The sequence below is a fragment of the Arvicola amphibius genome, chromosome 2 (genome assembly GCF_903992535.2).
Source record: "Arvicola amphibius chromosome 2, mArvAmp1.2, whole genome shotgun sequence".
NCBI classification, from domain to species: domain Eukaryota; kingdom Metazoa; phylum Chordata; class Mammalia; order Rodentia; family Cricetidae; genus Arvicola; species Arvicola amphibius.
In genome coordinates this window covers 132,227,398-132,252,229 of record NC_052048.2, presented here as the reverse complement: position 1 = coordinate 132,252,229, position 24,832 = coordinate 132,227,398, and the positions used below count along the sequence as shown (strand labels likewise).

Sequence of the window (24,832 nt, the reverse complement as noted above, 5' to 3'; positions counted from 1 at the left end):
GCTTCATGAGTCCATAATGTTTCGACTCATACAGAGTTAAGGATGCTTTACTTTTATGTTTAAAGTTCCCAGATTGATTCAGGAACACTAATAACGTTCAGATAGCCACAACATGTCCTAATATTTGATACTTTATAAAAGGTCTTTAGCTGTGGAAATGGTTGACAGCCCAGATCTATGGTAGAGAAGCATCAAACAAGTCTCTCTGACCCGAGATACCAGCGAACACAGAACACAGATTTGTACAGTTGCCAAATCCTGGTTATTCTCCCTGGATCTTCGAGAGGTTGTCTGGTGCCTGGCTTTTCCTGTGGCTCAATGCTGATCAATTGTTTAGTTTTTCTTTTAGAGAGAAGAGTTATGTTGTTACTTAGTAGAGAATGGATTGTATTGCACCTCCCCATTGTGGCAAGTTGTTTACTTGTGGCGTTTCCTCCTGTCAGGATTGGGTGCCTGGGAGCCATGATTCTTTTTTTTTTTTTTTTTTCTTTTTGGTTTTTTCGAGACAGGGTTTCTCTGTGGCTTTGGAGCCTGTCCTGGAACTAGCTCTTGTAGACCAGGCTGGCCTCGAACTCACAGAGATCCGCCTGCCTCTGCCTCCCGAGTGCTGGGATTAAAGGCGTGCGCCACCACCGCCCGGCTGAGCCATGATTCTTGAGGCTGTGTTTGACAGTCCCATTCTCGTGGTACTTATGAGGCTGCAGATAAAGGACCTTGTGAGAGAAAACTTAAACTGGAGTTAGGAACCCAGAACTTCATGATGACCACAGTTAGCATCCTGGCACTGCCTGGCCACCTGTCTGCTTGCTTTCATTCTCTCTCCTTCTCAAGGTGAGGTGCTGTGGTTTTTAATCTGACACGGGATAAGATAAGGCAGAGAGACAGTCTCTCTCCCCAAACTCTCCCACCTCCCTATTTGAAGAAAACTTTTGATATATATGCCTTACTGAGTATTTACTCTTTAAGATGACTCAGTAATTTTTGAGGTTTACTGACAACACAAAACTCCCTTTAGCTGTATTGTGGTTATCTCATAAATCTCACCATTTTATAAATGTGGACATTCTCTTTCTTTGGACTTTGTCTTTATTTAATTTGGTGGTACTGAAATTTACTTGCTGGTTTTATTTTTCCACTGAATGAGGTTTGTGCTTAAATGAAGAGTGTGTCTTAAACCCCTTTTTTTTTCTGGGTAGGTTGCACTTGGATAAGATAGGCACCACTGTGTTGATATGTAATTAAAGTCATAACTGTTATTTACCTATGAATGTGACCATTCTTAAATATTGTAGCTCATCTCTTTGTTGAATTTTTGTCTGCTGCTTTGTAAAAAGTAACTGATGTTCCACCTGAGCGAATCATTGTCGTGCAGGCTGTTGAACTGAGTGAGGCACTAACCCACGGCCCTGTGCGGGTTTTAACTGTTTGTAAGGCTGGTGCGTGTTTAGGGACTTTCTCTAAGACAAGAACTGAAAGCAGACGTTGATGTGGAAGGTGGAAAGTGACTCTGTGTTCCTTAATAAATTGCCATCATGGAGGTCAGAAAACTAGCCAGTTACATAAAGATAACTGTGCTGTGTACTCGTGCCCTGTAGAACTGAATTGGGCAACTCCGAGTCGGGAAAGAGCTTTGTTATAAGGTTTTTGATGATCATTTTACTGTTTCTTTTTTTTTTTTGGCGTTGTACACAGGAATAATCATTTGTATAAAAGAAAATAATGTAAATATTTATTAAATAATGAATTTGGACCACAGACTTTCTTCACCTTGTACAGTATATTGAAGGATCATGTCCTGTAATTTGTGGGCTGTCTCCTTTTCTTCCCTCCTTCCTTCCCTCCCTCTCTCCCTCCCTTTTTCAATGTATCTGTCCTCTTCTTGTTGCATCAAGTGGATTTGAAAAATGTTTTGTGCCCTTTGTTTTGTGTTTAACACATCTCTGTGATGTAAAGGTTCCTAGTTTAGGTAGTTTTGACACTATTTCAGAGTGCTGTGGACTTGTGAGTCCCTCCCGGCCGGCTCACGTCCTCTGCCATTTGTTGTCGCTGTGCAGCAGCGGATGAGAGACTTGATACTCAGGAGCTCTGTGTGTCTCAGTCACACCCCTTCCTCTACACTTCCCAAACGTAAACAATTCTAAAAGCTTATGTGCTCTATTTGGGTGCGTTTACGCCACAGCCTGTCCCAGGTGACACAGAGATGTCTTTTGGGGACCGGCTTCATGGGCAGGAGCATGCGTGTGTGCTTTCTGTAGTTGCGGAATAGAGTGCCTTGGTCAGGCTAGGGGTTTGCATTGTTATTCTGCTGGACCCATGCTACAGACACCTTTAGTTATGGTATGAAAAGGCCCTTTCAGGCTTGTCAGAAAGTAATCTCCCTGTATCTGCGAGGGTCTTGGATAGAGGCTGCCACCTCTGATCTTTCGATTATATATATATATATATATGATCTTATTTCAGAATACTGTTTGAAATGCCCACCATCACTGTCTTGAAAAATAGTAATTGTTTATAGGTTTTAGAGCATTAGAGTAACTTTGAAGTAAAAATATAACTAATTTTTCCTTGACATTTCAATATTATGATTGACATACTTTTAATTCCAATTTTGAAAAGAAAATGTTGAACATGGTTTAGGATATTACAATACCACTGCTAATACTGCTATGTGTTCTCTCATGAGGCAGCTGGGGAGAGAGGTGTATGTCTGGGTTAGCATGTGCTAAGTTCATGTCATATTGCTTGTGACTTTGAACCTGACCATTAAGGGAGTAGTCAGAAGACATATGGGTAGCACCTTGCTTCCCAAAGCAGACTTTAACTCCATGACCTATGAAAATAGAAAGATAAATTCTTTTTAATTGGAAGTATCTAAGTCTAGGATTGCTGCTCGCACTTTGTGAGGGGTGGGTGGGGGGTTCCAGACAGGACTTCTCTGTAGCAATAGCTGTCCTGTAACTTACTCAGTAGACTAGACTGGCTTTGAACTCAGGTCTGCCTATCTCTGCTTCCTGAGTACTGGCATTAAAGGCGTGTGCCTCCTCTGTCTGGCTACTTTCTCCCTTTGTATTATAACTTGAAACCTACTTGTAGCCACCGTGTAGGACAGGATGAGCTCACTGAGTCAACCCTGACTTGGTTGCCACCAGACCTTGCCACATTCAGATGGTCAATGCCTTATATCTTTTTACTGGTGAAGGACTGGGAATAACCCCAGAGAAGAAAGTCAAACCTGTGGACAGCAACTTTTGAGTTTGGGTCTCTCAATAAGCCAGGAACAGATAGAGAAATCATATTGGTTGTTAGGCTGCCTATGTTCAGAGTGGCCTTATCTTGACCCACTTCTAGTCAGGCCTCTGTCTGTGACTTCAGACCAGAATTTTCTTTGTCCCGTAAAATGTCATTTGGAGGCAGCATGCCCTATCTTGAGCATCCTGTGGGTGAGTGATCGTATTATAGTTAGCTGCCCTACTCCAGTGGCTGCACCAAAGCACTTGAACGTGCATTTAAAGTGACATTCCTAATAGTAAAGTGGTATTAAATTAATCACTGTGAAACGAATGTGTGATGCTCTAGGACTTCTTAAAAGCTAGCATGCATTTCTGCTTGTCTTTTATTGATTTTGTGACCCATCGGTTTGTATGTTTTGGGTTTGTTTTTTAGTCATCTTCAACAGTAGTACAAATGACTGGCATCACAGCAGGCGGTGGCTTCAGGGCACGCAGTGAATCATAGTGGTCCAGCCTTTCCAGGGAAAGGGGTGATGTGTTTGTTTCTATCTCACATGGAGCCATGGGAATTGGGCTTGCTGGCTGCTTCATTTCCCAAGTTTCTACCGTATGAACTAAATGTAGCTTACTCTCCACCCTGCATGTTCGTAGTATGCTTTGCTCTTTAATAAGCTGATGCTCAAGAGATAGTACACCAGCTGGTTACTGTCTCTGTCTTTTAGGTAGGAATATGTTCTTTTTATAGACATTTGACAAACTCACTCTTAGATTTGGAGCTCTCCCACAGGCAGCCTGAACGAGGATTTGTTCATTCAGTGACGAAGGCTGGGTTCCCAGGATTGAAAGCTCCACACGCACTGACTTTAGAGTACTTGAGAAGGGCCGTCTCCCTAGGAACATACCTTTGGGCGGCACAGAAAGGTTGTTCTGGGCTTTTAGGCTGTTTCTGTTGTCTTCCCTTTCAGAGAGCCCTTCTTAGAAAGCTGGACTAAGTTTGGCTGTTTTTATGGCAGTTGGATCGTGGCCATTGAGAGTCTAAAATAGAAAGAGAAGCCAGTGCCCATGTCAGCAGCTCTAAAACTGAAATCAGAGATGACATCGACTGTCCAGGGAGTGACTAAATACTGTGGGTGTTTTCTGTCACATTGGCTATAGGATTTTTTTAAGCAGTTTCTTTGGGTAACAATCAAGATAAGCGTTGATTTGGGTTTTTCATAAACAAAATAATCCTTGATGAATTCTCAATTTTAATATTCTTGGTAAGGACTTTTAATATCTAGAGAAAAAACTCATGACCTGGAACTTGTTTATTCTGTACTTGAGGTTAAGCAGGTTATAGAAGTAGCCTGTTTAACTTGGCTGCTTCACTGACCTATTGGAATTACTGTTATCCATCAACCGGCTAATGATGAGTTCTCTTCAAAATGTCTCAAGAATGCAGGATTCTGTGTTGAATTCTGAATTCTAGTTTTAATTTATTTTTCTTCTCTCTGGGTAGAGTGGAAGACAGTGATGGCCAAGTATAAGGGAGGACATCTGCTCTTCCCTTCCCCTGTCAGTGGAGTCAGTGGATGGCAGGAGAAGGAGAATAAACAGCTGCTTTCCTGAGTGAGGTCTCATGCTCAGAATATGTGGCAGCAGTTGTGGCTGCGAAGTTTAATTTGGTGCCATTACCAGTAGATTTTCTCAAGTCTTCTGAAGCAAGAGTAAATTTCCGTCCCTTCCAGGCGCCTAAAAACTAGAGCAGGTGGGGGGGGGGGGGGGGGGGGTGTACCACAAAGAAGGAAAATGATACCAGAGAGAAAAATGAAAAGGACATAAAATCTTTCTCCTTTCAAGTACTTTTAGTTGTAGCTGGCCTGTATAGGACTTGCAGTGTAATAGTAAACTAATGTAGCATTTACTTAATCTGGTTCCATGTGTTCTCTCTATATACACATTTAATGTGTACACCTGTTCTCTGTGTATATACACATTTAATGTGTATACCTGTTCTCTGTGTATATACACATGTTTAGTATGTACACCTATTCTCCGTGTGTATATATGATATAGTGTCTACATAGAGTTTACTCTTGATTATCAGCCAGGTGGTAACCCTCATTAGACTGTTGCTTTGTGTGGACTTGGTCCACATCTAAAGCCACTTCCCCACCTGGAGCTATAGCCTTCCCTGCCCCAGGTCATCTCAGGCCTTGAAAAAACCCCCTAAGTACACCACTTACCCCTTCCTTTTCACCAGGGAATTAGGAACCAGACTGGTTTAAGAATGCTGGCTGCTATCTTCAGAGTCGAGGTTTCTGGGCCCTTTTTGGCTAGGAGGCAGCTTTGGGAGCAGTACCTGTGGACCTCATCGGGGAGATGCTTGCTCTTTGACAAGGCAGAGCTCTGCAGCTTGCTTAAGTTTACTGGAATGTTCCAAGTCTTGTGATTCAATGGATAGTAAACTACTCTGAGGTGTTTGGATGTGATGTTTGCATTTTCTGTGCCACTGTTCCCTGCTGCTTGTCCAGATAACCAAGACCTGTTTCTTGTCACCGGATTCTAGAGGCCTTGACCTTCTCTGGATTTATGTTCATGTCTGCTGCTGTGAACTCCAAAAGTTAAGCGGTGGGTTTTAGTTTTAAATTGTTTAATTCTTTTATTGATAAATATTTATTGTAATAAAAATAAATAATTTTTAAATCCTTTTAATTGTTTTCAGTTGTCTTTTTTTTTTTTTTTTTGTCCTTCCTTGGTGCATACGAAAGGGAAAGCTCTGTAATGGGAAGCAGTCCCAGCTGCTCGACTCAGAACCATTAGTCAGTGTAAAGCACAATAGGAAAGGTTACACACACACACACAAACGCGCGCGCACACACACAAACGCACGCACACACGGAAAGCATCACTCAGTTTCACTTTAAATATACAAGAAATTCATAACGTGAATATCCCTGAGACCTGGACTCATTCCTCAAGGACAACACATGAGTGGACGTCTTGCAGTTCCATTGTGGTTCAGAGGGCCATGTATCTGCACGTGGGTCCCGTGTCTAACCTGGGTGGGCAGCTGTCGTTGCAGTGGGCAGCTGGCTAACAGAAGAATCTGAACCCCCAGATATATATACACACACACACACACACACACACACACACACACACACACACACACACACACACACACACACATATATATCAGATAAATGAGTCTTTCTTGGCCTTCGTTGGCCCCCAAACTTGATATGTTGTCAAGGATATTTCTAAGATGGCCTTGGCTTTCTGATCTTGTTCCATTTGCCATTACTGGGATTGCAGGTGTGTGTGCCAATGGGCCTGGTTTATGTTGTGCTGGGGTTCCAGCTGAACTACATTGCTAGTCCTGAAAAGAAGGTTGTTGCTCTCTTTCTGGTTATTGCTTGTTTGGGGTATAAAAAGACCAGCTTGCTTTCAGAGACCTTCCTGGATGTGACTTGCTTTATGACCAGAGTGACAGCAGTAGCTTGCTTGATTACCCGGGACAGCGTGGAAGTATAAACACAAACTTGTTTTTTTACTAACCATTTTACAACCCTTAGTAACTTTTTAAAGTTAGGCTTTCATGTAGCCCATTCTGGCCTCAAATACTGTGTAGCTGATGATGACTTTGAACTTTGACCCTCTTGTCTTACCTCCTGAGAGCTAAGGTTGTAGGTATGTGCCCCCGTAACCAGTTTACTTCTGTGCTGGGGGTTAACCCAGGATTCATGTATGCTAGGCAAGCTCTCCATCCCTACCCAAAGGTGAAATTTTAAAAACCTTTCAGTCATTGTCCAAGCCCTGCTTCAACTCCTGGCTCCGCTGGTGCCTCTGTTCCTCTCTCCATACTTAAACCTTTAAAGATGTATATATTGGCGGTAGGCATATGCCACTGCCCACGTCTGGCTGACAGTTTGTGGGATTTGCTTCTCTTCACTATGGGGCTCCGGTGGATGGAACTCAAGCACCTTTGCCCCTCCACTCCCCAGCCCTCATCCTGGCCCTTTCCTTCATACTTTAAAGATAATACTAAAGAAGTTTCAGAAATAAAATTGGATGAAAATTTCCTTCTGGGAATTAACTGAGTTGGTAAAATTTACCCAAACTGGGATATAATTGGGTGATGCTTTCCATGACCCATATCTTCCTTTTTGTATGAAGTAGAGCCGGGGTTTAATAATATTTTAGTATATAGATTTAAGCTGAGAGGTTAAGAGGAAAAGTAAAGCACTCAGAAAAGCAAGAGATCTGGAGAGCGTAGGTGTGGTGGACTCTGAGACTTGCCTGCTTCTCTTTGTTTTTTTCTTGAATAGATCTTGAGTGTCGTTCTAAGTCACATAAATTCTGTATCATCCCAGGAATGCTCTGGCAGGTGTTTAGGTAATTTATTTAATTCTATTTTATGTGCATTGTTGTGAGATTCCCTGGAGTTAGAGACAGTTGTGAGCTGCCATGTGGGTGCTGGGAATTGAACCCAGGTCCTCTGGAAGGACAGCCAGGGCTCTCAACCGCTGAGCTATCTCTCCAGCCTCAGCTTTGGCAGTTTTTTCCCCCCGATGGATCTTGTGCCATACCAGCTTTTAAAATATAAGTAACCAGAATAAGCGTAGAGATATGTTTGCAGTTTTTCAGTGACATGTATATGTTGGACTCTTACCATGTAGCAGGTGTCTTGGTGGATGCTATAGTACACAGTGCTGAGTAAAACTGGTCAGTCTACCTCCAAGGACACTTTATTTCCTAGGATAGGTGTTTTAAGTAGAATGGCCTTGAGATGTTGATGACTCCTGGCAGACTGTCCTGTAAGGGGCCTTCCTAGAGCCTTTTATGACATTCATTTCCTATACCAATGAAAAAAACTTACTGCAGCCTAGGCATTGTGGTTTAAATCGGTAATCCTAGCACTTGGGAGGTTGCCACATAGTGAGCTCTAGGCCAGCCTGAGCTGCAAAGTGAGATGCTGTCTTAAGGCAACCACAAGACTATCCAAAGCAAACAAAAAGGCTTATTACATAATTGAGATTGGCTAAGAACAGCTGGTCGGGGAGTGGATTGAGCCAGGAAAGACCAGTTCGTGACCTTTGCTGTAGTTATGGCTTGGTCTAGATGGGAGTCCCTATCATATGCTTGGAATCACCTGCCAGCAAAAGACACTTAAGCATTTGCTAGTTTTTGAAGATGTATTTGTGTGTGTGTGTGTGTGTGTGTGTGTGTGTGTGTGTGTGTGTGTAGGAGGGAGGATACCAGAAGAAGGTGTCAGGTCCTGTGGAGCTGGAGTTACAGGCAGTTGGGAGCCACTTGGTATGGGTGCTGGGAACTGAACTCAGGTCCTCTGGAAGATCAACAGATGCTTTCTATAGCTGAGCCATCTCTCCTGCTGCATCCTGGTTTTGTTTTTCTTTTGTTTTTGCTTGTTTGAGAGTCTGGCGGGGGGTGGGGAGGCAGAGCCTCACACATATACTAAGCAAGTGCAATATCACTAAACTATCTCCAACTTCCCTTTTGAAACAGCTGGTCCAGACATGGAGTAGAAAGGCGTGAGGTCTGAGAGTCACCAGCAGCCAAACAATAGAAAAATGGAGTCTGCCCTCCCACACAAGCTAGACCATACCTGTACAGTGCTAGGTCTGTTCATCACCCAATATACTTACTACTTACTTGTCATGGATTTTTTTTCTCTACTATGTAGCTATTGCTGTCCTGAAATTTGCTTTGTAGACCAAGACGACTTGAATTCAGAGATCTCTGCCTCTGCTGGAGTTAAAGGCATACACTACCACACTTGGTTCTTTTTCTTTCTTTCTTTCTTTTTTTTTTCTTTCGAGACAGGGTCTCATGTAGCCCAGGCTGCCCACCCCCCACTAAGTTGCCACAAATGGCCTTGAATTTCTGATTGTCCTCCATCTCCCTCGAGCTTCTGGGAATTTTATGGTACCATTGTTCTCCCATCTCCTGTGTAGCAGTTCATTTCCCTTGACTATATGGTGGTTCCTACTCACAGCCACAGCTAACCAAGTACGTGCACAAGCACACACAGACACGTTTCTTTATGGACGTTAAAAGCGTGGACCAGAACCTGACAGCCTAAGCCTCTAGGAAAGATTAATACCTGAGGTTATAACAAAGCAGAGAGAGCTTTGTAGAAGGCTTGAAATTATAGAAGCAGCTGCCCCTGTTCTCACCACTTCGAGACTTAAACTGATACTTAAAATTAATTAATAGGAAAGAAAAGGCTCCACTTGCCTCTTGGCAGGGCTTGTTCACAAAGGTCTTATCTTCCTGACCTGCCCTTTAAATCAAGTAGACAAGACAGTAAATGCTTTTCTTGGTAGCTAAGGAAATAGCCTTCAAGGAATTGTGATTTGTCCAAGGGGGCAAGGCAAGTCCAGGACTAGCGTCTGCATTCTAGAAACTTTCTTTAGCTGTCCATGGGCTGGTGAGGTGAGGTGCAGTCAGAATGATACTGGTACAGTTTAGCCTAAAGGGCTGTAAAGAGTGGGGGTATCATCTTAGGGGCAGAACCTTCATCTAGCATGTGAGCCCCTAAATTCAATCTCCAATCTCTTGGGGGGATGAGGGAGTTGTAGTCCAGTTGTGGCTCCAGACCTCCTGCCTCAAACTTCCTCCCAGAGGACTTATTGTGAACCAATTGGTGTAGGGCTTTACAGTTTTTTTTATTTTAATTAATTTAGAAACATTTAATATTTTAATTAATTATTAAGAGACAGGGTTCAGGATGACCTGGAACTCACTATCTAGTCTCCTGAGTGCTGAGATTACAGGAATGGCCTTTTTTTTTTTAAAGTTATGAGTGCTCTATCTGCATGGATGACTTTAAGTCAGAAGAGGGCACCAGATGTCATTACATCATGGTTGTGAGCCACCATGTGGTTGCTGGGAATTGAACTCAGGACCTCTGAAGGAGCAGCCGGTGCTCTTTACCACTGAGCCATCTTTCCAGCCCCTAGGGATGGCGTTTTTGTCTTGTGTGTCCTGTCCCTGGGGCTCCCACTTTCATACCCACTTGCTGGTGTGGGCAAGCCCTTAACCACTAGGCTCTTTCACAAGCCGGCATACATGCTTTTAATTTTTTCTTTTCTTTTTTTTTTTTTTTCGGACAGGGGTTGAGACAGGGTTGTTCAGTGTAGCCCTGGCTATCCTGGAACTCACTCTGTAGAGCAGGCTGGCCTCGAACTCATAGAGATCCACCTGCCTCTGTGTCCTGAGTGCTGGGATTAAAGGCGTGCAACACCACCGCCCAGCTATGGTTTTAATTCTTAATGAGAACATTTCAAAAAATGTTTACACGTATGTTTGTGTGTGCTTGAGTGCCCGCTGCAGGGTGTGAGGATCAGAGGACAACTAGTCAGAGCTGGTTCTTTTTTCATAGTGTGGGTTCCACGGATTGAACTCAAGTGGTCAGTCTACTCAGCAAGAGACATCACCTGGTGAGCCATCTCGCCGACCCAGGGGACACGCTGTGACTAAGGAATGTTTTTCTATAGACTGTTGCTTTGAGAGATCGGTGGTGTCCTGGGTCCCCTCTAAGTCATTCTCAAGCTCCTGGATGCAGGTGGGTGATGTTCGGACTTGGGCTCACACTTCCAAAAACAAACAAAAAACCCGTAATGGGCTCTGCACTCACTCAACACTCTGCTTGAGGAAGGGACGACGCTATCCCTAGCCTGGGCACAATGCTTTTCATGCAGCAGGTCCTCAGTTACATTGGAGGAATGTGCATTTTAGAAATATTCACTGGTCAATGGATGATGAATTGGTCGTTCGAGTTAGAAAGGGATGAGGTGCCACTTGTTCCAGCTGCCTTCGTGGGGAAAGGCCAGCCCTTGCAAACTAAACTTCAGGCAAAGCGAATAATTTTGTATCTCTATTGGGATACAAAGCTTGGTGAGCGACTGAAGAACTGCGCGCGCACAACGACGCCAGCTGTAGGTCAGGTGACTGCCTTCTCTTGGCAACGGCTTGTTCCTAGCAACCGGGCTGAGAGTCCAGGCGGAGCCGTCAGTGGGCGGGAGACCACTGCCATGAATCCGTCAGGAAACATTGGCGTCATGGAGCAGAATGGGGAAGAACACCTAACCACCCCGATTCACGGGCCCTCGGTGCATTCGGATAACCCGCAGGAGCGCATCCAGGCCCGGCGCCTGCGCATCGCCGCCCGCCAGGAAGCCCGAAGGCGGTGAGCAGGGGAGGCGGGCTGGTGTGATGGAGAGCCCAGACCGGAGTGCAGAAGCTGGGACAGGTTGGGTGGGAGCTCGGCGGTGAGGGGTGGGTGTGCTCTAAGTGTGAGCAGGAAACGTTTTCTCCCAGAACATTCAAGCAGCGAGTTTTGGGACAGCTAGGCGTGGTAGCTCATGCCTTTAATCCCAGTACTGGAGAGGCAGAGGTAGGCAGACCTCTTCGAGGTCAAGGATAGCCTGGTCTACATAGTAAGGCCCTGTCTCCTCAAAATAAAATAAAATAAAATAAAATAAAATAAAATAAAGTGAAGTAAACGCTTTCATTTTAGTTAGTGGCCGCACTCACTGGTCCCCTGGCCATGATGATCTATTGTAGCAAAGATCAGGATAGTTTGCTGGAACTGATAATCGTTTTCCAGACTCCATCCAGTCATTTTTAGTTCCAGACACGTGAGTTAGGCATAATGGAGGCTACCATATCTGTACCCCCACCATACCTCCTAGGCTCTGAAGTCTTTATTAGCTTCAGCCCAGTCGAAGGGACATCCATTTGGCCCCCACACCGTGAGAGCTCTTACCCAGACTTAAAAGTATCCTCAACTTCTAAGTAGTTCATTCCACTTTTACTTTTGGTGGAGTGGAAACATGACCTTTGGCTGAGTGTACAGATCCAGCAGAAGCATAAGATGTTGGTGCCCATGTACCTTCATCCTAATTAATTAGTAAGGCCATGATGATGGTATCTGTGTTAACTCAGATCTTTTTTTTAATTGTCCTAAAACTGTCTGGCTATCCCTCTTTCCTCACTATTAGCTCCCCAATAACCACCAGTCCTTCAGGAAAGGGCTGCGGGCATCATTACAAGATGCGCTTGCCATTGTGTATCAGGTTGTTCCTCCTGGGAACTATGCTACCTCTTTAGTTATTAGGTTCGGGGATGAGAACTGGTTTTGGTTCAGGAACTGAGCAAGGCAGGAGCATCCTCCGTGTGTCTGTTGCTGCGTTCTGCGGTAAACAGATGAACTGGACTCTTTGTCTGCCCTTCTGTTTGGCTCCAAATGGTACAAGACAAAAGTTCCCTCAGGACAGTTATGCGTTAATGAGGGAGAGAGGACACATTAAAGTGAGCCAAGGGAGGAAGTAGCACTGTATGAGCTATGACAGGACAGCAAGGAGGAAAGGAAAACAGTGGCTGTGGGACCTAAAGACAGGCAGCTAGAGAGGATGGCCTGGAGCCTGAGACAGAACTGCCTAGATTGTGTTAAGATATTTATTGGCTGCGATAACGGTATCTGATAATGCCTCAGCAAAATAAAGGTCACTTTCTCGACAGGAAGGGTGGCGTTTTCACCCTCAAATCATTTTGCTTGCTGTTTGGGGAACGGTGTGAAGGGGCCAGAGGTGTAACTGAGGAGACGAGGAGGGAAGGGGACAGCTGCCCTGGCTCTGGTGAGGCACAGGCTTGGCCGGGACTCTTTGAGGTGACGCTTTGGAGAGAAGCAGTTGGATATGATTGTTTCATTCATTTGTGCCCCGGCAATGCTGAGCATGCGTGGGCAAATGTTTATGGCGGTTCTCCAGTCGTTCCTATCCTGGGCAGATGCTTGTGTTATTGTCATACCCAAGTGTTACAAGGGAGAGGCAGCCCTTTGTTTGACCCGGCCGCCCGGCTAGCTTACACCCGAAATAATCATACAGAAACTGTATTTATTAAAACACTGCTTGACCCATTAGCTCTAGTTTCTTATTGGCTAATTCTTACATCTTAATTTAACCCATTTCTATTAATCTGTGTATTGCCATGTGACTGTGGCTTACCAGCAAGATTCTAACCAGCGTCTGTCTCAGGCAGGAGATCCATGGCATCTCTCTCTCTCTGCCCTTCTACCCAGCATTCAGTTCTGTCTTCTCCACCTACCTAAGTTCTGCCCTATCAGGCCCAAAGCAGTTTCTTTATTCATTAACCAATGAAAGCAATACATGAACAGAAAAACCTCCTACACCACCCAAGGTAAAAACCTCCTACACCACCCAAGGTTCCAGTCTTCCTTTATGCTGTCTGTCCAGCATTTTGGGGGCCTTCCTTTTCGTCTTATCCTGTGCACTCCTCCAAGCAGTGCTATCTTCGGGTATCTGCTGTCATCTCAAGTGCCACTTCCTGTATCCTGTAGTTTGCTTCCTTTTGTAGATGGAGATGTTTCTTAATGTCATCATTGCATAGCCAATCTCTTCATGTGATGCCTAGAATCCTCCGGAGACATGCCATTCAAACACATTCAGCTGCTGTTCCTAGGAGCGTCTCATTGTCCAGGTTTCAGATCAGGACAAGGGTCTCATGTACTTGTAATTTTGTTGTTGTCGTTGTGTCTCTTGCTGACCAAACCTTTCCTAATGCCTGGAATGCAGGCCTCACTATCCCTATCTGCCTTCTGATCTCTGAAATAGATCCCTCTTTTGAACTGAGGTTTCCTTCCAGATAGACAAAGTTGACTGTTGACTTGAGGTTCTGATTCTTTATTGCAATGTTAAAATCCTGTGTGCCCTCCCCATGTGTTGTATCTCAGTCTTCTCCATGTTTACTTTCTTACCAAGGTTCTCACTGACTTCCACCACTCTGTTTACCACGGCCTGCAGCTCATTTGGACTTTCAATAACTAGTGCTGTATACTACTTATGTGTATGTATATATATATATATATATATATATATATATATAATGTCAGCAAAGTGCAAGTTATTGATTTGTACACCACCTACCTGCACGCCTATCTCCTCATCCTCCAGGGCTGTTCTATTATTAATTCCAGGAACATATTATAGTGGTGAGAGGGCGCATCCCTGCAACTCTCCTACATTGTCTTAAACTGATCCCTTAGCTCTCCACAGACTTTGACTGATGCAAAGGTATATTTATAGGCATTTTCTAGTATTATGATTTTCTTTGTGTGCTTGTAGAACCTCATTGTTTCCCAAAGTTCTTTCCTCCAAATGCTATCGAATGCCTTCCTGAAGTTGATGTACCAGACATAAAAGTCTTTTCCAAATTCTTCATATTTTTCTGCCAGTTGCCTCAAAGTGAAGATCTGGTCAATTGTGCTTCTGTTTGCTGTGAATCCACACTTGGCCTCTGCTAGGATTTCCTCTGTTCTGCCCTTGATCCTTTGCAGGACAATGGAGGAGATCTTGCTGCTGTGGCACAACAAACTAATGTCCCTGTAATCTGAGCAGTCAGTTTGTCCTTCTTGTGTATGGGAATTATGACTGAGTGCTTCCATTCTGTGGGAATCACTTCATGTTCCCACATCTCTCTGAAGAGTCTGAGAAGCGCCTCAGCCCCTGAGTCTATTGTAGCCTCCTACAACTCCTCCACCATGATGCCATCCACTCCTGGGGCCTTCCTGTGTTTTGTTCTCTTGATAGATTCCTCTGTCTCACTCCTGTCAATATTTAATATTTCCTCATTGTCTCTGGTGTTTGAGTGGCTGCTGATGTGTTTCTCATTGTAGTCTACATTGACAGCATTAGGGTCTTTGTATAGGGTGTAAAAGTATTGTCTCCATCTTTGCTTTACTTCCTCTGGTTCTGTTAATAAATGACCTGCCCATTTTTAATTACTCGAATCTGAGGAGCACATCTGGCAGTTATCCGTCTGACAGCTTCGTAGACAGATGTGTTTTATTATGGAGTCTAGCCTCTTCGACCTCTTTCCATATACCTAGTATCTACAGCTCTCTCCTCCTTCGCTCCTCTTCTGACGCCCTGCACAGGTAGCTGTGGTAAGACGCTGGTGGGACGGCGAGGCAGGACATTAAAGACTGGGTTTTGAACATGTTAAGCAAAGTTGGACATTGTAAAATACTGAAATTAAGAAGTCATTTTGGTATTTGGAAATGCTCTCAGGTTGAGGAGATAATTGTCTTTTAGTAATCTTTAGTAACCAAAGAATTAGCCCTCAGAAGCAGCCCAGGTAGATCATTATGCAGAGAGGCTCTCAGTCAAGTCCCTCCTTGCCCCAGCACCATTAGCTCTCTTTGTTAATGTATGCATAATGTAAACATAATGCATTTGTAATACCTTTGGGGTAGGGATGATCCTGAACTCCCTGAAATTCTCCTGTCTCAGCCTTCCAAGTGCTGGAGACTCTGGGGGACACCACATATATGACATATTTGTCATAGTATTTAAATTATTTTTTATGCTTTATGGTAGTAATATATTTCGAGTTTCTAAGTGATTGGGTATTTTGAGTGAAATAATTTTAAATCCTAAATGGTCTTTATTGTCTCTGAATTGGGAGAATTTGTATAATCACATACTTGTATGTGTGTATAACTAACATTTCCCCCTTTTGAGATTCTAGCTTTATTTTCCCTTGCCTCAACAAGGTAGAAGGCAAGATCCAAGTTCTGAAAGTTACCCTCTGACCTTCACATGTACGCCAGGGTTTGAACACACACACCACACACGAATAGATAAATAATATCTTTTAAAAAGATGGTTGTCAGGGGCTGGAGAGATGGCTCAGCGGTTAAGAGCATTGCCTGCTCTTCCAAAGGTCCTGAGTTCAATTCCCAGCAACCACATGGTGGCTCACAACCAGCTGAAATGAGATCTGATGCCCTCTTCTGGCCTGCAGGCAGACACACAGACAGAATATTGTATACATAATAAATAAATAAATATTTTTTAAAAAGATGGTTGTCAGCTGGGTGTGGTGGCACATGCTTTTAGTTCCAGCACTCAGGAGGCAGAGGACAGCCAGGGCAACACAGAGAAACCCTGTCTTGAAAAACAGAAAAAAACAAATAAACAAAAAACAAACAAACAAAATAGTTACCATCAGGTGTGGTGTCTATAATCCCAGCACTCAGGAAGCAGAGGCAGGTGATCTCTGAGTTTAGGACCAGTTTTGTTAAAATATGGAGTTCCAGGTCAGCCAAGGCTATGGAGTGAGACCCTGTATCAAAACAAGATAAAATGAAGCTGGGCAGTGGTGGCGTACACCTTTAATCCCAGCACTCGGGAGGCAGAGGCAGGCAGATCTCTATGAATTCGAGGCCAGCCTGGTCTACAAAAGCTAGTTCCAGGACAGGCTTGAAAACTGCAGAGAAACCCTGTCTCACCAAACAAACAAACAAACAAACAAACAAATAAATCTCAACACTAACGAGGCCTGGAGAAATGGCTCAGCAGTCAACAGCAGTGACTGTGTTTTTAACACCCCATGGTAGGTCACAACTGCCTCTAACTCCAGTTCCAGAAGATCCAACGCCCTCTTCTGGTTTCTGTGGGCACTGGGCCTGCACATGGTGCACAGACACACATGCAGACAAACACCCTTTGACATAAAATAATAATCACAAAGTGACTGTTCAGCGCAATGGAGGAACTAGGTCTCTTCCAGATAAGGAGAGGGTGTAGCTCAGCCATCAATCATGGGCCAATTCCCAGCGCCAAAGGAAGAAAGGGAGTGGAGGGGCGAGCAGAGGAAGATGTGGAGAAAAAGAAGGAAAGAGGGAGGGAAGGAGGGTCCATTCCAAAGTAGAGAGAAGTGCCTCCAAGCTTCCAGGGCAAAGAAGATGAGCCAGGGGTGGTGGTGCATGCCACCGACTCCAATATTGGGGAAGCTGGAGCAAATGGATCAAGAGTTTCAGGCCATCCTGAGCTACACAAGGAGAGCCTGTCACAAAGAAACCAACAACAAAACAGGACAACAGGGTATGACCACTCCCAGAATCCTGTGAGTGCTAGAGATTGGATGTTCTAAGGTAGGCCCTATTTTCTATTTTCCCAGCCTCTGGTGGGTGATTTTTATTTTTAGATTTATTTATTTTATGTTATGTTATATGATGGTTTTGTCTGCATAAATGCATGTATACTACATGCGTGCCTTATACACCTGGGGAGATCAACAGAGGGCATTGGATCCCTGGAACGAGAGTCGTGACTGATTTCAAGGCGGGTGGGTGCTGGGATCTGAACCCAGATCCTCTGCAAGAACAAGTGTTCTTAGCCACTGAGCCATCTCTCCAGTCCTGTAGTGTGTGTGTATTTTAAACTCATAGCACATTTTAGTTTGGTCTTGCCTTATTTCAAGGGTCTGTTGGTCGCATGTGGTCAGTGGCCACCACATTGGCCAGTATAGTGCCCAGGAGGTCAAAACAGATGAATTAAAGCAGCCAAGAGGTTGAAATAGAACCTCAGTGAGAGTTTGTGGTGGTCACTTTCCTCCCTGAACCCCTGATCTTTGTTCCAGGGATTAGCTGGAGGTATTTAGACAGAGCTGGTTATCGATTGATTGATTGATTGATGGTCAATGTAGGAAGTTTGAGGTGCACATGGGGATGCAGGTAAGTTAGCCTGGCAATGTCCTGGCAGAAGGGAACAATTGGTGCTCTTTCCAGAAAAGTGAAGGGTGATTTCATCTCAGGAGCTGGGAGTGAAGAGCCCTGCTGAGTAGGATTTGGGTTAAGATTTAGAGCCCGGTGGGGCCTCTCAGCTCTCTTATCTCAAAAATGGGCGGGGGTGTACTTTGGACTAAGTGGGTGGAGTTGAGGCCAGTGAAGGGCTCTCCTTGTTTCCTGATGAATGCTGGAATCCTGACAGCTTGCTGCCTACAGCCACTCAAGAGCCCTTAAGACTGTTTGTGCCTTGGGAGTGAGGGAGGCCTCTGGGCAGTAAGCTGCTTGGGGGTGGCAAGCTGTTTACCTGCTGCCTCCTTGGAGAATTCCAGACCCTTCTTTCTCCTCTCTCTTCCTTGCTCACTCTCTCCTTCAATGTGTAGCCTACACGGCCTTTGAACTTGTCATTTTCCCATGTGTCTTACCTTCTAATTAGGATACGAATTTGTGTCTGGAGTGAGTTCGAGGCCAGCCTGGTCTACAGAGTGAGTTCGAGGCCAGCCTGGTCTACAGAGTGAGTTCGAGGCCAGCCTGGCTACACATAGAAACCCTGTCTCGAAAAACAAAACAAAATAAATTATTTATTTTATTTTATGTATGAGTTTTTGTCTGCATGTGTGTATAAACCATATGGACATCTGGTACTCTGGAGGCCAGAAGAACTCATCGAATCCCCTGGAACTGGATTGGAAGAGGTGATTGTGAGTTGCCACAAGGGATTCTTACCCTTGTCCTCTGGAAGAGCAGCAAGTGCTCTTGACTGCTGAGCTACCTCTCTAGACCTAAAATGTAATTTTAGAAAGAGTTTTAAGGATTGGAGAGATGCCTCGGTTGCTAAGAGCTCACGTTGCCTTTGAATTTGGACTGGAGCTAATCCTAAGCACCTATGGGTGACTCATAGCCAGCTTTGACTGTAGCTCCAGGGGATCTGACCCCTCTTCTCTCTTCTTTCCATGGGGACCCCGAGTTCATAAGCACAAACTCATATACAGACATACATGCACATAACTAAAAACAATAAATTTTTTTTTTGAGACAGGGTTTCTCTGTGTAGCTAGCTGCCCTGGATCTCACCTTGTAGAGAGACCAGGCTGGCCTTGAACTCACAGAGATCCACCTGCCTTTGCCTCCAGAGTGCTAGGACTGAAGGCATGCACTGCTACCACCACCTGGTTAAACAATCGCTTTAAAAAAATATTTTAGTGTACATTTTAATCACGAGGGTTAAGAGAAAGAGAGACACTTGGGAAGGCCCACCTGAGAGCTAGGTATAGGCATCTCAAAGGAGGGTCACCATGAAGCAGTGACATGTATGCCATTTTGGTGGCTCTCAAATTAATCCTAGGGTTCCACCTTTTTGACAAGTGAGACCATAGAGTAGCCCATGAGTTGCCTTGGGTGGATTATAATTGGAAGTGAAGCCAGGAGCCACTAGGCTTGTACAAAGGCTTTGGGACAGGTCTTTTTTGCACTGTAAGTGGGGTTTCAGGTGAGGCTCCCAGGAAGCTGTAGGTTTCTATCCAGTAAAGGAGGAAGACCTTAAGCAAATGCTGTTCATTGTCAGGGTTACTGTTCGTTCTCAGTGGGGGACAGATTTCAGTCAGATTCCTGGGTGAGGGATTCCTTTTCCCTCCCGGGTTCATAATTCCTGTGTTTCCAACCTGTCTCAACATGTCCTTCAAGAAATGGTTGTTTTGTTGTTTGAGAAAAGGTCTCAGCAGCCCAGGCTGACCTGAAACTCACTATGTAGCTCAGGGTGGCCGTAAACTCTTGATTCTCTACCTTCCAAACACTGGGATTACAGGGTTGCACTAACCTATATTCAGTCTTCCAGAACATTTTACTAGGACTGAGAACCTACAAGGGGAGCTCTCTACCTTTGCTGACATCTCCTGAAGTCCTTCCCTTCCCACTTCCTTCATCCCCACCCTCCCTCTATCTCTTCCCAGGTAGAAGGGATTATAATTTTTTATATCTTTTTTATCTTTCTTTTTGAGACAGATCCTCACTAGGTAGCCAAGGTGGCTGATCCTAAACTCCCCGACCCCTGATGTGGTCTGTAGAGTGCTGGAATTACAGGTTGGAGTCACCATGCTCTCTACTCTGTGTTGCCTTAGGTTACATCCCATCCTTTCCTGGGCCATAAGTAGCTCTTTATATTGCTGCTGTGTAAATCACTGAAGTCAGCAGCAGAGACTAGAGAGATGGCCCGTGGCTAAGAGTGTAAGCATAGTGTTCCCGCAGAGGACTAGGGTTGGCTTCCAGCATGCAAGCTGGGTGTCTCATGACTGCCTGCAACTCCAGCTCCAGGGGATTCGCTGCCCTCTGCTGGATTCCATAGGCGTCTGGACCTGCTCATACCCTCTCCCCCAACACATCATTAAAAAGTCAGCCACTATACCTGAGACAGTTTCCTGTTCCCACTGGTGTAGCAGCTGCAGTCATTTTGGGCTTCTGTGCTTGTGTCATTGTGATAACTTTAGAAAATTACTAAAATTGAGGATGGAGAGAATAAACACATTTCAAATTTTGATCAATATTACCAAACTGCCCTTGATTTAGATTGTTATACATTGTGTAAACAGTACCTGATATTTTCAACCTTTAAAATCTTTCCCAGTCTGTTGGGAGAATAGGGATGTATCCTGGATAACTTTTTTTTTTTCTTCCCCCCTGAGACAGGGTTTCTCTGTGTTGTTTTGGAACCTGTCCTAGAACTGGCTCTGGTAGACCGGGCTGGCCTCCAACTCACCGAGATCCGCCTGCCTCTGCCTCCTGAGTGCTGGGATTAGAGGTGTGCGCCACCACTGCCCGGCATACCCTGGATGATAATTTTAAATCAGCCTGACACAGGCTAGAATGATCTGAGAGGACGGAACCCCCAATTAAGAAAATGCCCCCCTAAGATTGGGCTGCCAGCCAGCCTGGAGGGCATATTCTTAGTGATCCCCGCCCATTGTGGGCGGGGCCATCCTGGGGTTGGTGGTCCTGGGTTTTACAGGAAAGCCCACTGAGTAAGCCATGGGGAATAGCCAGTAAGCAGCTCCCCCTCCTCGCGTCTGCATCAGCTCCTGCCTCCAGGTTCTTGCCCCGTTTGAATTCCTGTCCCAGCTTCCTTTAATGATAAACAGTGACACAGAAGTTTAAACCAAATAAACCCTTTCCTCCCCCATTTTTTTTATCATAGCGTTTCATCCCAACAATAGAAATCCTAACTAAGACAGGATGTAACTGGGCTCCCAGGGGTCTATGTTGAGGGGTCCCCGTAGCTGGGACGGGAGTGGTGGTGAAGACAGGAAATGAATTTATTCCTAATGTGGCCGCACTGGAGGGGAAACGGCAGTGAGGTAACTGAAAAGTTTGTTCCTGGCCCCAGCTCTCAGGCTGCGGTTTTCTGGTGGACCATTCTCTCGGGACCAGTGAGGCAGGGCCTGCCAGAAATAAGTCCATGCCGTCCTGGGCTGGCTTTAGTTCTCATCAAAGGCCATTTGCCATGCATACCGGTTCCCTCCTGAACCCAAGGTGAAGTTTAAGGGACTGATTCAGAGAAAGGGAGGTCAGAAAGGTGGAAGAGGGCACCAGCTGGCTCCACATCGCTGGTCATCATGTAGACAAATGGCATCATGTAGACATGGAGATGCCAGATGTCAGCCACCAGGCGCCATCTTGGTGATGTCCTCCAGAGTGACAAAGGCAGCTTGAGGGGCGTTCATTTCAGCTCATTGTTCACAGCAGGGAAGGATGCCAGCCCAGGATGGTGGGCGGTGATTCTTCCCATAGACGGTCCCAATACTTGTCTCCCAGGTGATTCCAGGCTCTGGAAACCGGCAGCTTAACCGAAGGTGGGCTTGGGAAGGTTCTCCTTTCCTCATATTTGCTTCTAGTGTGGGGTGTTTTTTCTTTTTCTTTTTTGTTTTGTTTTTTGAGATAGGGTTTCACTGTATAGACCAGGCTGGCCTCGAATGTGGAGATCCAGCTGCCCCTGCCTCCTGGGATTAAAGGCCTGTGCCCCACTGCCTGTTTCGTTTCTTGAGACACGGTCTCTCCCACAGCCTCGGCTGTCTTAGAACTCACTTGTGAAATGCTTCCAGTTGTGTGTGTATGGCTATTTTTTTTCCTTTTTTGTGATTCTGGGGATTGACCCCAGGGCTTTGCTCATGTCGGGAAAGCTTTTACCACTGAGATACGTCTCTAGTTCTTAGGTGTTTCATTTAAATTTTATCTAAGTCCTGCACCATGTCTGCAATCCCAGCACTTGGGATGGAAAGACTTTGGGGCACCTTAGCATTACTGCACCCCCCCTTCCTGGGAACCAGGGGACCCTGGTAACCAACCACGCATGCACTGGAGCTTTGAGTCCTTTCCGTCCCCACTGTAGTCTTTCTTCAATAGACCCGGACCCTGGAACTGGGGTGAGACGACCTGCAGGTGTTCCTCCTTGTAATCGCCATAGCATTGATTAATTTAGAGTTAGCTGACCATTAAATGAACTAGTCAAAATAGTTGACAAATGATTTCTGGACTCTCCCTTTGATTCTGTACCACCCCCTCCCTGATTTTGTGGTTTTTTCCTTTAAAAGAGCCTGTAGTAGACAAAGCAGGGGTCCTTCTCCTCTTGAGGCTGAGGGACCTCTGCCGTGGCAGAAAAAAAATTCCTCTTGCTATTGCATCAAACCGTGCTGAGAGTGTCTCTTGGGGCGACCTCCTCCTTGGTGGGGCTTTAGGGCCCAACAGGATCAGAGAGACAGCTGGGTCTCTCCAAGTTCAAGGCCATCCTGGTTTACACATCAAGTTTCAGCCAGCTAGGGATACATACCTGTGTCTCCCCACAAAAGAAAAAAATAAAATTCAAGTGGTCTGTTTTGGGTATATGAAGCGTTTAAAGACAGAGCGCAAACACTCGTGAGAACAACATCCTGCTTTGGTTTCTCCCCGCCACAGTGAGGCCCTGGGAGAGTATCTTGACGGAAAGAAGGAGAGTGAGGAAGAGCAAAGCAAGAGCTACAAACAGAAGGAAGAGAGCAGACTGGTACGAGCTGGGACCGTGAGTCCCTCAGTGAGGTCTTCACGGGCGGGCAGGCACCACACCTTCTGTGTTGCTGTCTCTAGATGGGGCTGAACTGGAGCCTGTCGGGGTGGGGGCTGCCCAGGAGTGAGCTTTCAAATGTGGGTTCTTGTCAGGAAAGGTGGAGCCCATCTCTAATGCCATTGTCCAGGGGATTGGGGCAGGAGCATTGCTATGTGTTTAAGATTGGTCTAGGATAGAGTGTGAGCCTGTCTCAAAAACAAACAAGAGACGGGCTGGGGATGGCTCAGTGTTTAAAGCGCGTGCATCCAAAGCACAAGGGTTGGAGTTCAGATCCCCAGAACCCATGTAAATATTGAGTGGGTAGGGCAATAGAGACAAGGGATCCCAAAGCAAGCTGGCTTGGGATTTGCTATGTAGACCAGGTTGCCCTTAAAGCCAGAGATCCACTTGCCTCAGCTTCCTGAGTTCTAGGATTAAAGGTGTGTGCTCCCACATCCAGCCTTAACTTTTTAAAATATATAATTACATTTTATTTATTTAATGTGCCTGGGGTATATGTGCCATGGTGCATATGGTACTCAGAAGACAATTTGTGGGAGTCGGTTCTACAGTGTAGGGTTTGGGGACTGAACTCAAGTTATATCTAGTTTGGCAGCAAGGACCCTTACCAGTGAGCTGTGTTATCAGCCCTCTTAAATTCTTTACAGAATGTTCTAGCTTTACAGATTCTCATCTCTTTGTTTTTCAGAAATTGACTAAACTGCTGCTCTGTGGTACTGAGTTGGTAACAAATATCCAGGTGGCTACAGACATCAGAGAGATCCATAGGAGGGTTGAAGAAGAGGAGATGAAGCGTCAGCGGTGAGGCTTCGACTGCGCTTGCGCACTGTGGACATCCTTAGATTCTTCTGAGTCCCAGGCACTTTGTTTTAGAATTGAGATGACTATAAAGAACTGCAGGAAGTCACACAAGGAGGCTTTAGGGTTTCTCTGCAGAGGTCAGAAGAAACTCAACAGGCTTAGGTTGGGCTGGAAAGGCCAAGAAGGGTTTGGCTGTTGAGTAGGTGTTTTAGGCAGAGGTGTGTGCAATCTCAGAACACGCTTGAGAGAGGCAGATGTGGCTCAGACGGTGCCAAGAGCCCCGGAAATGACTTTTTTTATGGTTGTGTTTTTTTCTAGACAGGGTTTCTCTGTAGTTTTGGAGCCTGTCCTAGAACTAGCTCTTGTAGACCAGGCTGACCATGAACTCACAGAGATCCACGTGCCTCTGCCTCCCAAGTGCTGGGATTAAAGGCGTGAGCCACCACCGGCCTGAGAATGACTCTTGCAGGTGCAGCTTGTTGAGTAGGTGCTGTTGACAAAGCAGGTGATAACTGCAGGGGGATGTGGGGTGGGGGGCTGCATTCGTCTGAAGCCTCTGCCAAGGAACCTTTTTTGCTGTGGCACTAAAGCTGCAGCCGAGCTGATGGACACCTGGGCTTGGAGTGCCCCCTAGCGTTCCGTCTGCAGAGGCGACTAGGGCTGAGATGAGGCTCAGATGAAGCAGCACTTTGAAACAAAGTGTCCTTGTGCACTGGGTTTTCTTCCTCTTGTCCTGGCTTCTCTGATCTTAGAAAACACCTTGGGAAGCAGCTCGGCTTGTTTACTTCAGCCTTTCACACAGCACCATTACCTGAAGCCATGATGAAAGATAGCGTTACTGTGGCTGGCTCTTAGTGAAAATTTGGAGCGGGGAGGACAAGCAAAACAAACAAATAAAAACAAAACAACAACAACAAAATCAACCAAGAAGCTCGATATTAAATCAATTAAATGAGCAGACCCACAGGTGGCTCAGTGTTACATTCATATGTAGCAACATTTTCTAGAAAAGAAAAGAAATATTGTAATAGGTACCATAACTGTGGCAGTATGGGATATGATCACAGGATATTTATGTTGTGGCTCCTGTCATTAAAGAAGTTTGTGCCCTTTATG

The 24,832-nt window shown here is 45.3% G+C and overlaps 1 protein-coding gene across 1 annotated transcript in view; it reads left to right on the top strand.

Annotated features, from left to right (window-relative positions):
* Nucleotides 1-11,269: 11,269 nt before the first annotated feature.
* Nucleotides 11,270-24,832, top strand: part of Drc1 (dynein regulatory complex subunit 1) — a 36,026-nt gene continuing 22,463 nt past the window's right edge. Inside the window, exons 1-3 of the mRNA XM_038320596.1 lie at nt 11,270-11,424; nt 22,768-22,855; nt 23,604-23,716. Coding sequence (XP_038176524.1) covers nt 11,270-11,424; nt 22,768-22,855; nt 23,604-23,716 — 356 coding nt within the window. The remainder of the gene's footprint in view (nt 11,425-22,767; nt 22,856-23,603; nt 23,717-24,832) is intronic.